The following is a 14,437-nucleotide window of genomic DNA, read 5'->3' as shown; positions in this document are numbered from 1 at the left end:
GTACGACCCCTTCCTTTACCACCATATTGGAGCACATTTGAAATCATGGCATAGAAATGTCTCAGAATTACCTGTTTTCTGAATCATTTCTTGTGTGTGCTCCAGTGATATAAACTTCTTATTCTCAGCAGAATATCACTAAAGCTTGATTACCATATTCCAGAAACCAGAAGTTTTAATCTTTAGCACAAAACTAAAAACAAGTGTGGAATCTAAAAATAGTTTAATGTTTTATAAATACATTAAAATTGTAGTAATCTCATCATATTGGGAAGATTGAATGCGGCAGAATTAAAATTCCGTTAAGATACTCTTTCCTGAATTCCACTGCTATCCATCCCACCGGTTTTTCATATTGCTTCAGAAAATGGTTTATTCATACTGAATTTTCCTTTACTAATTATTAGTAAAATAAGCATCATTTTTGTCTTATCCTTTTGTGTTTCTAAAATAAAATATTATGTATAGAAGACCGTATTTACTAATTTTTGCTCATGCTGATAAGTCACCACTATGTACTAAATACTGTCCTTAAGCATTGTAGTATATTCTCATTTGAGATGATATCTTTATCTTACAGGTAAAGAAATGGAGGCTTAAAAAGGATAAGTGATACGCCCTAGAAACACACATAGTAAATGGTAGAGTCAGAAGATGAGGCCAGTTCTCCTGACTACAAAGGCCATGTTTTTATATATCTAGCTTTGCCTATTAAAAGATAATGAAAAAAATCTGTTCTTTAATATATAATATTTAAATTTCTATTTCCATTTAGTTCTAACATCTAGGATATTAGCTTTGTTTGTATTGGTTATTTTCTCCTTCATAGTTTAAGACTATAGCATGATTTGAAAGGAAAAGATTTTTCAAATACCGTAACTCAAGTTCCCATTTAAGTAGATGGGCTCTAGGAGGACATATATAAACCTCCTCACATGTCAGCTTTATGAGCATTTTTGTCAATATTTCTTTAGGTTTTCTTCCCCCTAAGCATAGGGTGTTTTAAATTAATCTTTGGAATTGAAAATAATCTGGCACATTAAATTAATTTGGTTATTTTTTAAATTAGCAAAATTATTTTGCACATGCATATGTACATACAAATTATTTCATGTTATTCTAATGAAATAGAATAATTATAGGAATAAAAGTCACAAATTTTCCTTATCTTACCATATTTATATGTATGCAAAGGCATGAGAGAGGTGTGTATATAAACTTTTCCTTTGCTATTCTACCATTTACTTTTTCATTTCAAAATTATTTAAGTAGACTTTAGAATTGGTAGGTAATTTGGCAGTAAGTTTCTAATGGACTGAGGTGGGAAATTGTCCCCTTTTCTTGAAAAGGAATTGAGTTGAAAAGGAATTGCCCATTTTCTTCTAAGAATATTGCATTCTTAATTTTCATTGTCTTTCCTCATTTCTTTTGAAAACATCATTTTATTTATCCCATTGCCTCTGACAATATCTCACACGTCACAAGCATTCAGAGAGTATTTATTGATTGTGAATGCCTAAGATGATCACTTCTGCAGTGTGAACCATGAGTTTGAGATGCTGTGTTTCTTGTTATCTTCTGATCAATATTCCAGAACTTATTCATAATACATCTTAAAAATAGAGAAGGAATATTTCCTTAGTTATTAAATCCAGCTTTAATGTTGTGATGTCTAATAATTCTGAGTTTATACTGATGGAATTTTGCATAAGCTAATCCAATCGAAAAAGTGTTTTTCACAGGACTATGTTTAGCATACATATTTTCTAGCTGCTGTCCAAAAAGCTAAATAATTTGCTTTTTTGTAGGAAAAAAATGTCAAATAGAGCATTAAGACAGTTCACCATTTTGTCAGAGATTTTAAACATATAACATATAATATGGTTATCATACTTTAAGCTCAGCTATGAGAGTTCTGTGTTACTTTGCAACAAGACTTTTTCTTTTATACTCATTTATCACATTCTCAAGTGAGACAGAAATTTTGCTAAATGTGACAAGAGTCCGTCTGAGTATCTGCATGCGTACTGATTAGTGTTTGAATATACTACCATTTAATTAAAGCACTGTTACTTACTTACCTAGCCTCCAGTGATGTAGTGATGGAAAGACTTTAAGCTCACATTTCCTCTCCAGCCACTCACTAGCTTTAGTTAGGTTACTTCACATTTCTAGAGCCCTTTTTAACTCATCCATAAAATGCAGTGCCTGATGATCATTATCTGCTGATATATTGCCTTTTGATGCAAACGTTCAGCATCTCTCACAGTCCAAGGCAGAGAGGGGAAAAATCACCATCTCAGACAGGGCATTCTATTGTCTGTGGAGTGAGTGTCAGGATGGGGTTTGGAAAGGTACAAAGGAGGTTTTTTAGCTACTGCTCCATACATTTTCATAGCTTAACTTCATTATTTGCTTTGAGATTAATTCTTCATATGGTAACACTGTAACCAGATATTAGTGTTAAAGGCAGGTTTGTTTCTGAGTCTTAGACTTCATCTTTATCCTGGACTGCAGTCTCAGCCTAGAATCTATCCACTTGTTTCCTTGCCCGCTGTGAGCTGAGGCATGGATGGAACACTTGACTTAGGAAGGAGACCTGTGTTTTAATCTCTTCTCCTCCCTCCAGTTAGTTTTGTGACACTAAGCTGATTTCTAAGGTCCTTTACCTCTTTATAATTTTTGTCAAAAAAAATTAAAGGATATCAACAGATGTTATGAAGTCAAATAATCTCAATAAAATGTTTCATGCTTGAGCCTATAGCGTCTGTCACAGGAGCCTATATATATATATATATATATATATATATATATATATATATTTCAGTTGCACTCGAACATCTCTAGCCTCCCTACACATCCTTGTCATTTCAGTCCTGGGCCAGAATTTATTTTCATTCCATGTCACCATCTTCTCGGTGGTAGCAAAGTCTGGACCCGTGTTCCTCTTCCTCTTCTTCAGCCCTGATGAAGTTCATTCTAGAAGCTTAAACCCCAAAGAATGCTGCTGTTATTTATAGCACAGTGTGCCTTGGTGCATCTCTTTGCTTTCTCCTGACAAGATCTGACCTTCTGTCTCTCCTCTCGCTCCCATTTCTGTCTTGGCTACTAAGTTTATTCTACACTTCATTCCTGTTTTTCTTCAGATGGGCCATTTATTCTTCCATCACCTATTTACCTGAGTTTGTTAAGTATCTGCTCTATGCTAGGCTATAGGGAGCAATAAGGTAGAGAAAATACCATCACTAATCTTTTGAAATACTGTCAAAGGCAGCCATGTTTTTTAAAAATGACATTATTTTTTAAGTCTACAGGAACAAATATTCACAGGATGCATTGGAAACACAGGAGAAAAGCTGCCTACTCTGCCAGAAAAGATTAGAGAGCTTAGAGCTACTGTTGCATAGCAAACCACCTCAAAACTTCCTGACTTAAAATGAGCATTGTTTAGCTCACAGTTCTATGGATTGGCAGAGAAGACTGGGCTCAGCTGGATAGGTGTTGGGACCCTGCCTGGGATTCTTCATGCATCCGTAGGTCAGCCAGGTATTTTTGCCTCGGGGGTTAGCTGGCCATTGGCTGGTGTGAAAAGGATGATTAGGCCTGTTTTTTGTCAGTCAGTGGGTTAACCTGGGTTTATCTGCCTGGACATTGCAGGATTCTGAGAAAGAAAAAGTGTTCACAATCTATTGAGATTTGCACTGACACACCATCACATCTGCCATCCTCTGGTGGTCAAAGCAGTGCACTTAGATTCAAGAATGGAGAAATAGACTCCACTCCTTGATTAGAGTTGCTCGCTGCAAAGGGGCCTGGATCAAGGTGGCAATAATTGTCACTGTATTCTCAAATGATTGATTAGATATGTTAAGTTTGAGATTCCTGTTAAATCCAGTGGAGATAAGATTGACACATGACCCTGGGGTTCAGGGGAACTGTCTGGGCTGGACACATAAGTTAGGAGTTTATTTGGCTTATAGCAGAATGATTTGAAAATTGTTATATACACGTAAAGCCCTAAGGGTGGATTAAAGCAGCAGGAAAGTGTGTGTAGGGAGAAAAGAAAGGATAGCTAAAGACAGAACCCTGGGAGCATTTCAGTGTTCTGACATGAGAAAGAGGAGAAATCAGCGAGAGAGAATGAGAAGTGGCCACAGAGGCAGGAAAACCAAGCCAAGTGGAGAAAAGTATTTCAGGGAACAGTGATCATCTGTATCAGATGTGGTGATGTGTCGGGTAAAGTGAGGACTGAGCATCGTGGATTTAGCACCGTGAGGTCACTGATGATAAGAGCAGCTCCAGTAGGGTGAGCTGCCAGAGCTTGATGGAGTAGCTTCAAGATAAAAAGGGGAATGCGAAATTGAAGATAGTTATTATAGATAAATCTGTCTTGTTTTACTGTAAAGGGAAGGAAAAAATAAAGTGAATCCAAGATAGAGGACGTGAGATCTGGTGAGGTTTTTGTTTGGTTTGGTTTTTAAGGGGGGGAAAAGGTAACATTAAGGTGTTTTTTTTTAATGAGAATGATCCAATAGAGAGAAATATTGCTGATGCAGGAGAGAGGGGAGAATTGCTGGAACAGTATTCTTCTGTGGAAGAGGGGATGGGATTTAGCACGAAGTGGAAATGTTGGCCAAGTAGGAGCAGAAATAGTTCATCTGTCAGAACAGGAGAGAAAAGAATACGTAGTGTTCACAGCATGAGAATCTTCTCCATTTGTTTTTTGTCTTGTTTTGTTTTCTCAGTAGAATAGAAGCCGTCATCAGCTCAGAATTAGCACGGGGAGAGTGCATTGGTGGTCTGAGGAAAGAGGAGAAAGTATGAAATAGTAATAGCTAGAAGGCGATGGCACCCCGCTCCAGTACTCTTGCCTGGAAAATCCCATGGACAGAGGAGCCTGGTAGGCTGCGGTCCATGGGGTCGCAAAGAGTCAGACACGACTGAGCGACTTCCCTTTCACTTTTCACTTTCATGCATTCAAGAGGGAAATGGCACCCCACTCCAGTGTTCTTGCCTGGAGAATCCCAGGGATGGGGGAGCCTGGTGGGCTGCCGTCTATGGGGTCACACAGAGTCGGACACGACTGAAGTGACTTAGCAGCAGCAGCAGCAGCAGTAGCACATGGCAGTCCTTTACTACATAACAGGTACCATTTTAAGCACTTCGAAAGAATAAGCTCATTTGATTATGTTCAAAAACATGATTCACGTAAGAAACTCATGCATTGGTAGCTTAGAGTGTTAGTGTCCTCCAGGCACTGTCTTACACTAGACAGGGTGGGGCCACCTCGTGAAGGTCTTGTAAGCCATTCTCAGTAGTTTAGACTTAATACTGTGTAAAATGAGTAAAGTGTAAGAAACAGATGAAGGATTATATAGTTCTGCAGAATTTTAAATAAAAAGAATGATGTGATCAGTCTTACATTTGTGAAAGATAACTGAAAATATTATGAGAAGGGTTCTGGAGAAAGGGAGAGTGTTAGAAGCAGAAATTCCAGAGAAGAGCTGAGTAGGGCTTAAACTAAGGTAAATTACAATGGGAAAATAGAAGGAACACGTTTAGAAACATGTAGGCAGTGAGATTGTACAGGAAGTGCTAAAGATAGTCGAAGGAGCCAGTCTAGAATGATGTCCAGTTTTCCTTTGTTTTGGAAGATTATATGCTTACCTGATACCAATACACAGAATAAAAAGATTTTAAGGAAAAAATGAGTTCAGTTGGGTAACTTAGCTTCCAGAAAGCTATAATTTGAATAAATGTTTAGCATTTGCATAACTGAAGATGGCATTGTTGACTAACAAGTTGATAATATATCATTACAGATTTTCATCCATCTTCCTTACTGCATTTTTATCATGGATTAATGTTATATTCTAGTGAAAGACATATTTCTATTTTATTCTAAGGTTGAAAATTTTGTTCTAGTTTTATAATTCATTTAGTATACTGACATTTATGTAAACAAATTTTAGTTTCAATTCTGTGTCTTAAGCTCTTTTTCTTCTGACACATTTATTAAGATTCTGTATCCTGTTAGTGCTTATTCATACCTATATTTATTTATGTATATGTTTTTCAGATGTAGAAAGAAATCTAGTTGTATGAGTCTTCTGCAAACAGTGATAACATTGTGTCATGTTTGCAGTGGAATGACAGGGACAGTGTTGCTGACTTTCTTCACTCAGTTTGAACCTCAGTAATTGTACATTTGCATGTTTTCTCTGAATAGAACTACAGATATTTTGACAGTATAGACTCTTATGACAGGCAGTAAGTGGCTAAGCTTAACTTACAATTCAGATATTCTGGAAATTACTTATTTTAAAGCTATTTATTTTTTTAAAAAGTCAAAAAGCGAATGTATTGGTTATCAAGGAGACAATACATAAATAATAGCCAAACTTATAATAGCCAACCTAGCCAAAAGATATGCAGATAAGAAATAAGTATATTTAAGTATAAGTATTATTCCCACATCTGTCTATTGATGTCTTGGAGGGTTTAGAATAAGATGATAGTGATGACAATTGCATGCTCAAGCTAGCAGTTGTCTAGACTGACAGCTTTAGATGCAGATCCACTGGGTATAATCCAAAGAAAACAAAAACACTTATTCTAAAAGATACATGCACCCCAGTATTTGCAGAAGCATTATTTATAATTGTCAAGATATGGAAGCACCCTGGGTGCTAATCAACATATGGATAAAGATCATTTCTTCATTGTTGACTCAACACTGAAGGAATATATGTGTGCATGCTCAGTCGGGTCCAACTCTTTGTGACCCCATGGACTGTAGCCCACCAGGCTCCTCTGCCCATGGAATTTCCCAGGCGAGAATACTGGAGTGGGTTGCCATTTCCTTCTTCAGGGGATTTTCCTGACACAGGGATAGAATATATGCTCCTTTTTAAATCTAAATGGTGATAGGTGCCTTGATTTCTTCCAGTGTATTGTCCCACAATTTGTCTTTGGCCAACTGAAATGTGAATGCTTTCCTTATTAAAAAAAAAATAGATAAACTTTTATTATAATTAGCCTAGGGAATAAGTTTTTAAATACAGATTACAGTGAACTCAGAGTTTCTGTGACCAGAGAATGAATGAAATATTCCAGGGAATTTGAAACTTGGGATTTAAAACAAAGAAAACAAAGAATAAATGACATGTAAAGAGTCATATTGTTAATAAAGGGATATTTGATACAAAACAACATTGACTTCAAATGAGTACTGGAGAAAAAAATCCTGCTTTTTAAGGATTTTGTTTTAAGGATTATTCTCCTTAGTTAACTATATTATGCACAAAAAATCAAAAGCCTACAGAGATTAATAATTAGTTGTTTTAAAGCAAGATAAAAAGGTGCATGATTAATCTTCATCAAATGTCTAAAAGCTGATCAAGTTTTTCTTCTGTGCGTAGGTAGCAATGTTTCTCTTCAGATCACTTCTGTTTTTAAATTGAAAGATCAATCTTTAGTTCAAAGTATTTTAAACATGGGCAAATTTTGTAAAATTAAATGACTAGAAGTGTTGTGTGAAATCGCAGGTTACTTTATTTAGACATTTAAAAGTAACCTTTTTTAGACCTTCAAAAAATATTTGTTTCTTCTTGTTCACTCTGAATCATACCTATTCTCTTTAGGTTTTGTAACATATTGAAAAGACTTCAAGCATATTTTGGCTTCAAAACCCTCTCCAGGAGTTTGTCCTTAAACCTCTAACATCTTATCCTACAAGTGTCCATGTATCAATAGTTTTGTACATTTATGTTATCGGTATTTTTAATTAAGATAGTCTTCTAATTTCTTGCTCTTGTGTCCCCTTGCTACATACGGTCTTCACAAATTTTAGTGACCAGGCTATGAAACTGTCCTTACATGGGCAGTTTGAATTGCCCTTGAATTCCAGTCAAAAACTGGCACTCGAACTGACGTTTTTGGGGCGAGTTGTAGACTCAGTATTAATAGCGTAAGAACTCCTTTTGTAGAGTCTGATGCCTTTGAGTTTTATAGACTTTAAAAAGAAGAATGCTCAAAGATACTAAAATTTTAACAGCTTTTTAGCTTAGATGAACATGACTTGATGGCGTGTGGGTCCATCCCTCCATCCACTCCTACCATTCTCTCCTGAACCAGCTTACAAGGGGTCTTTGCAGTTGTCCTTATCGACCGATATCACCCTAGTCAGTGTTTGACTTTTGTTTTGCTAAGTTCAATTGTCAATTCTAAGATTTCATTTTACTTGCTCTGTTGGCAGTGTTTAACAGGATTGCCTTTTCTTTCTCCCTTGAAACACCTTCTTCTCCTGCGGGTTATCTCCTACCTCAGCTGTTCACCTCTGACCTCTTTCCTACATCCTCCTCTATTCTGTATTTCTAGGAATGTCCAGGTTTGTATTCCGAGGTCTCATCTAGACCTCGTTCCCCCAGGGGTCTTACCCAGGCATGGGGTATTACCCAACATCTGTGTGCTTACGACTCCCAAGTTTATCACCACTCCGTCTAGGGTGTATGTGTTCATTGTCTTTCTCCTTTTACTGGAAGATAAGTTCCGTACGAGCAGGGACTTCATTTCTATTCGTTACTTTTTGCTCAATTTCTAGGACATTGTCTGACACATAATACATACACTGTTACCATATATAGAAGGACATTTGCCTTATGAATAGTTCATCTTTTATCTTGGCCATTACTTTTTCTCTTGAGATAAGTGTGTATTCATTTTTTTATTTCAATGATATTAAGAAACTTATCTCCTTATTACCTGAATTTGTTTCAGCTCAGTTGATTACATTTAACTGCCAGAAATTAAAATTTTAAATAGTGACTTAATTTTCAGATTTAGAAATTTCTTTTTAAAGCATACTGCTTTTGAAAGACCACTTTAAAGGTTCTCTTAATTCTTTGAAAAATATATATATTTTTTTCATTTTAAGGACTTTGTTTTCTGCATGGTGAATCATTAATGTGTTTAACATTTCAGTGACTTGTAATTTTTTTTTTGCTTTGTTTGTGTTGTGATACATTTTATAAATAAAATTTGGTATCTCAGTAATATGATCTACAAAACAAACGCTAAATATTGGAATTGGCACTAGTAGTTTTTACTGAAGATGGACTCAGAAAAGTAGTTGACCATAAATGTCAACTTGGGTCCATTCTGAGATGCATACTGGAAAAATTATAGTCCTGTGTCCATACAGAAAGCCAGAGGACAGTAGGTTAAACTGTAAGTAACATTTTTTTAATCTCACACTGTTTACCAAAAAAATTACTTATAAACTTTCATTTATAAGTAAGTGAGCACCAAATTAAAGAAAACTGAATTAAAGAAATATTAGTCTGAAAAGAAATGCTCAAATTTGATTTATCAGTGCTGTGACTGTTATTTAACTTTTAAGCTAACACATTTGGCGCTGTCGTTATTAGTCTAAATTAATTAATTTGACCATTGTTTTCAGTTTTTAATTTTAAAGAAATATAAACTTATTGAAAATTTTAGCAGAATATGAAATTTTTAATAGCAGTTAATAGTTTTGCATACCATTTGAAATGCTTTGTTTCTGCTTGTGTTCTCTGCTAAATTTTTTTTTCCATTGAATCTGTGCTGCTTCTTTGCCAATGTTTTCCACTATAGAATCTCCATCTCGCAACCTTGCTTCTCGTGAGCGCATTTACAAAAATTATGGTGTAGCTGGGCCTGCCTCTGCTCTCTCATCTCTGTCTCACAAACTGAAGGGTGGGTATGCGTGCCTCCACGGATGGGCCATTCTTAATGAACGTAGGAGCTTTCAAGAAAGAAGTTTTAGTTCACTTCAGTCATTTTCATCTCATTCCATTAAGATTAAAGTTTATCATTTTATTTAAACTTGATATTTTGGGGTAATTTGTGATGTATCTGTTCAATATTGTATTGATTATCCTAATTGATATGCCTGTTTACTATATCTGTAGTAAACTTTAGTTTAATTTCGAACCTGTATGAAGTCTTAAATAAAATAAGTACATAGAAAGAAATGCCTTTGGGGAATTGTAAAGCCCTTATGACCAGAACAAAGTGATATATGTGTAAGCCTTGAGCACGTTGTGATCCGTAAGAATATAGTGTCTTATGTGACAGGTTAGTCTTAGACTCACTTTTCTGTTTTTTAATATAAAAATAACTTTCCTGTTTTAGTTTTTTATGAGAAAGTTTGATAATATAAGTTTTTTAGTTTACCTTTGTTTTCAGAGCCATCCTATTTGGCTTGAGTCTTCCTTATATTTTCCTTAGTCGCTTAATTTTAGAAATGTTTAAGCTATTGACAGTTGATAAAATGTCAGACCATTTTAAAATTTGCTTTGGTCTTCTAAAGTACTGTATATTCCTAATCACATATTTTTATCTTAGAGTAATATTTAACTTTTAAAATCTTGTATTCTTAAAAATGAGTAAAACAGTTTTATATTTCTCCTTGTTACAGTTGACAGTAATGCTATATAATCTTATGGAATAATTGTAGAACCTGATCTCTGTAGTAGATAGTCTGGTGTAACCCATAAGTAGTATATACTATGGCATATCATATTACAGGGTAGAGTATTATGGGTGCATTATATTATAGAAGGGTATTATATAACCTTTTACTTATGATTTTGGCATAAATGCAGATTATTAATGAATTACTATTTAACATTTTTACTAATTTGTTAGAATGTACTAAATTTTTATCCTGTCTTGTATTATTTTTTCTTCAGAATTCTTTTGAGATTAAGAAAGTGTCTATTATCACTTAAATTTACACATGATAAACATGAGCATCAAACAAAATTAAGTGATGAATGTGAAAGTATTTATGATCAAAAGCTTTTTGACAAAGTGTGTTTTTATTTAGTGACACTTAAAACAGCCATATGACCATTTTTAGTGATATTTATTGTATGCCTCAAAACGTTTAAACCCCAAACGAAGAAGATACACATTAGTTAGTTAGCATATGGGTTTACCACATTTAGCTAACTTGACATTTTTTTTCAATATATGAAATATATTTTGGAAAACTAACTTTTTCAGCAGGATTCATTTATAATTTGACAAATATATGTCAGGAAGAAGTAATTGTGCATTATTTATGCACCTAGGCTCCAACAGGCATTCAGCTGTCACTACTTAACAGATCTAAAAAAATACTCACCATTACTTGAAGCATAGGAATATGATATAGAGCAGCCCGCATGCTGACCCTCTCTATATAACAAGCAATGTTTGCTGGCATGTGATAAATGGTGTTCCTGACATTTGAAGGAGTCTATTGTTTAGCCAGTCACAGTAGAGATTTCCTTTGTGAAGAATTGTGCATCATTAATTAGAAAGCACGCCCCTTTCAGAAAATTCACAAATTGATCTTGTAGAGAGAGATGCCAAGTATAAAAGATTAACTACTTATTTGCTTGGATTCACCATTATGTATGGTTTAGCTCATGAAATAAAGTGATGATGAAGGTATTTCCAGCATCAATCAGTTGGCAAGGACTGGGCTGATGTCTGATTCTACCAAATACAGTCTTTGGCTTATAAAATCTGACCCTTACACAGCAGTGGCTCCTGTCCCCTCTGCCCTGTGGTGGTGCTGGCCGTAATGGATTTTCAGAGAATCTGAAGATTGTGACTAGCAGAAGGGAAAAAAGAAAATAGCAGTTTATTTACTCACTTAACAAATATTTATCAAATGCTTATTATATTGACCCATTCTTGACATGACATCAGTGAAAGGGAGTAACAAACAAAAATATCAACCTTTGTGAGCCTTCCATGAGGAGACAGATTCGATGGCAAAACTCTCTTGCCAGAGTACTAACTAGAGCATGACTGTACACACACACACATATGCAAACAAGCCCCAAAACACTTTACTACTTTTATCCAAGTTTGTTCATTTCCCTTTAAAAAAGAAAAAGAACAAACTGCAACGTAACCAGTTAACAAATTCTTCTCAATTTACTAAGTATCCGTTTTCAAAAAAAATACCGAACGCTTCTAGCAAGATTTATGGATTTTCAGGTTTTTTTGTGCCAGTTGAGTCACTTTGGTCAGATTGCTTTCCTCCTAACAATAATATCACTTGCAATAAAGGCAGGAGTTTTGATATTAGGCAGGAAAGATAATCTTGAAGGCTGTACCACTTCCCGACAGCAAAGGCATCCTTGCTGTCGTGCCTCTAAAGAAGGCATGAAATAGTAGGAGGGAGAGACACCAAAGGAGGGCCAGGATGCCGAAAATAAATGGTGTCCATCTAGAAACTCCTAGTGCTTTGCTTGAGAAAAAGCGAGATTATTTTTCTTTTTATCCTTTTTCTGTTAGCATTCATATGTTAGTAATAAATTATTCTAATCCAATCATAAGAATATTAGAATTATAAAATGTAATCGAACTTTGTCGAGAAATCATTCCTCGCTCCCCTTTTTTGCTTTTAATTTTTAAATATTTTTGTCTGTGAAAAGCAACACAAATTTTTTAGTTACTTTTTATTTCACGGTTTAGTAGATAAATCATCAGTAAGTTATAATTGTATTAACAAGTTTCACTATGAAATGGACCATACAGGTGACCGAGGAACCATCTCAGCATCTCCTAGACCAGTGTGTACGTCGGGAAAACCAGAACTGTCCTCCAAACACAGTAGAGCACTTAAACCTGATGGGCGCATGAGCCGGACTGCTGCGGAGCAGAGGAAGCCCAGGAGCACAGAAGGGCTGTCGGCCAGTGAGTCTCTCATGCTGAAATCCGACGCTGCAAAGCTGCGGTCAGATTCTCATAGTCGGTCGTTGTCCCCCAACCACAACACCTTGCAGACTCTGAAATCTGACGGGAGGATGTCTTCTGGCTTCAGAGCTGAGTCCCCAGGCCCAGGTTCTCGGTCATCCTCTCCCAAGCCAAAGACGCTCCCAGCCAATAGGTCTAGCCCGTCCGGTGCTAGTTCTCCGAGATCCTCCTCACCACACGATAAAAACCTACCTCAGAAAAGCACTGCTCCTGTTAAGACGAAACTCGATCCTCCCCGGGAACGCTCCAAATCAGACTCTTACACCCTTGATCCAGATACCCTGCGCAAGAAGAAAATGCCCCTCACAGAACCCTTGAGGGGGCGATCAACATCACCAAAACCAAAACCAGTACCAAAGGATTCTAAAGATTCCCCCGGCTCTGAAAACAGAGCTCCCTCTCCCCACGTGGTACAAGAAAACCTCCACAGTGAGGTGGTTGAAGTCTGCACCTCAAGTACTTTAAAAACCAACAGCCTAACAGACAGCACCTGTGATGAGAGCAGTGAATTTAAGAGTGTGGATGAAGGTTCAAATAAAGTGCATTTCAGCATAGGAAAAGCCCCACTGAAAGAGGAACAGGAAATGAGGGCGTCCCCCAAAATAAGTCGAAAATGTGCTAACAGGCACACCAGGCCCAAGAAGGAAAAATCCAGCTTTCTCTTCAAAGGAGAGGGATCCAAACCTTTGGAGCCAGCCAAGCAAGCCATGTCCCCTTCCGTGGCTGAGTGTGCCCGGGCCGTCTTCGCCTCTTTCCTGTGGCACGAAGGCATAGTACATGACGCCATGGCTTGTTCTTCTTTCTTAAAATTTAATCCAGACCTTTCCAAAGAACACGCGCCTATAAGAAGTAGCTTAAACAGCCAGCAGCCGTCAGAAGAAAAGGAAACCAAATTAAAAAATAGACACTCGTTGGAAATATCGTCAGCACTGAATATGTTTAATATTGCACCTCATGGGCCAGACATATCTAAAATGGGTAGCATCAACAAAAATAAGGTGTTGTCCATGCTGAAGGAACCCCCCCTGCATGAAAAATGCGAAGACGGGAAAGCCGAGGCCACTTTTGAGATGTCCACGCACCACACGACGAAGTCGAAGTCACCGCTCCCCTTGACGCTGCAGCACCTGGTGGCTTTCTGGGAAGACATCTCTTTGGCCACTATCAAAGCAGCGTCCCAGAATATGATTTTCCCAAGTCCCGGTTCTTGTGCAGTCCTCAAAAAGAAAGAGTGTGAGAAAGAGAATAAGAAGGCGAAGAAAGAAAAGAAGAAAAAAGAGAAGACCGAAGTCCGGCCCAGGGGTAATCTGTTTGGGGAGATGGCCCAGCTGGCGGTAGGAGGGCCAGAGAAAGACACCATCTGTGAGCTGTGTGGGGAGCCCCACCCGTACCCTGTGACGTACCACATGAGGCAGGCTCACCCAGGTAAGTGGCGCTTTGGAGTGCGCGCAAGCGCTTTGCGTAAAACATAGATGCGGTAGCTTCCGACTTAAGCTGTTCCATGAATTACCTTAAAGGACAGGGACACTTTTGCCCAGAATTTATAGTTTTCTTAGAATGTAATTTTTAAAGTGCTTTATCAATACAGCATAAGTTTTGTGGAAAATAGGTAAAGAAATTCTAATACTACGATGGC

The 14,437-nt window shown here is 36.9% G+C and overlaps 1 protein-coding gene across 23 annotated transcripts in view; it reads left to right on the top strand.

Annotated features, from left to right (window-relative positions):
• Positions 1 to 14,437, top strand: part of MYCBP2 (MYC binding protein 2) — a 273,135-nt gene that overhangs the window by 217,430 nt on the left and 41,268 nt on the right. For 12 of the 23 annotated variants that reach the window (XR_011259486.1, XR_011259485.1, XM_069601843.1 and 9 more), the window contains 2 exons: positions 9,637 to 9,738; positions 12,583 to 14,226. Coding sequence is in view for 21 of the 23 variants with exons in the window: in XM_069601843.1 (XP_069457944.1) it covers positions 9,637 to 9,738; positions 12,583 to 14,226 (1,746 nt within the window). In the remaining 2 variants the exon portion in view is untranslated. The remainder of the gene's footprint in view (positions 1 to 9,636; positions 9,739 to 12,582; positions 14,227 to 14,437) is intronic. The other 11 variants (XM_069601855.1, XM_069601854.1, XM_069601853.1 and 8 more) reach the window with 1 other exon arrangement.

Source organism: Ovis canadensis, chromosome 10 (assembly GCF_042477335.2).
Source record: "Ovis canadensis isolate MfBH-ARS-UI-01 breed Bighorn chromosome 10, ARS-UI_OviCan_v2, whole genome shotgun sequence".
Classification (NCBI taxonomy): Eukaryota; Metazoa; Chordata; class Mammalia; order Artiodactyla; family Bovidae; genus Ovis; species Ovis canadensis.
The sequence above is the reverse complement of the archived record's forward strand: the minus strand, read 5'-3'. Positions and strand labels throughout refer to the sequence as shown.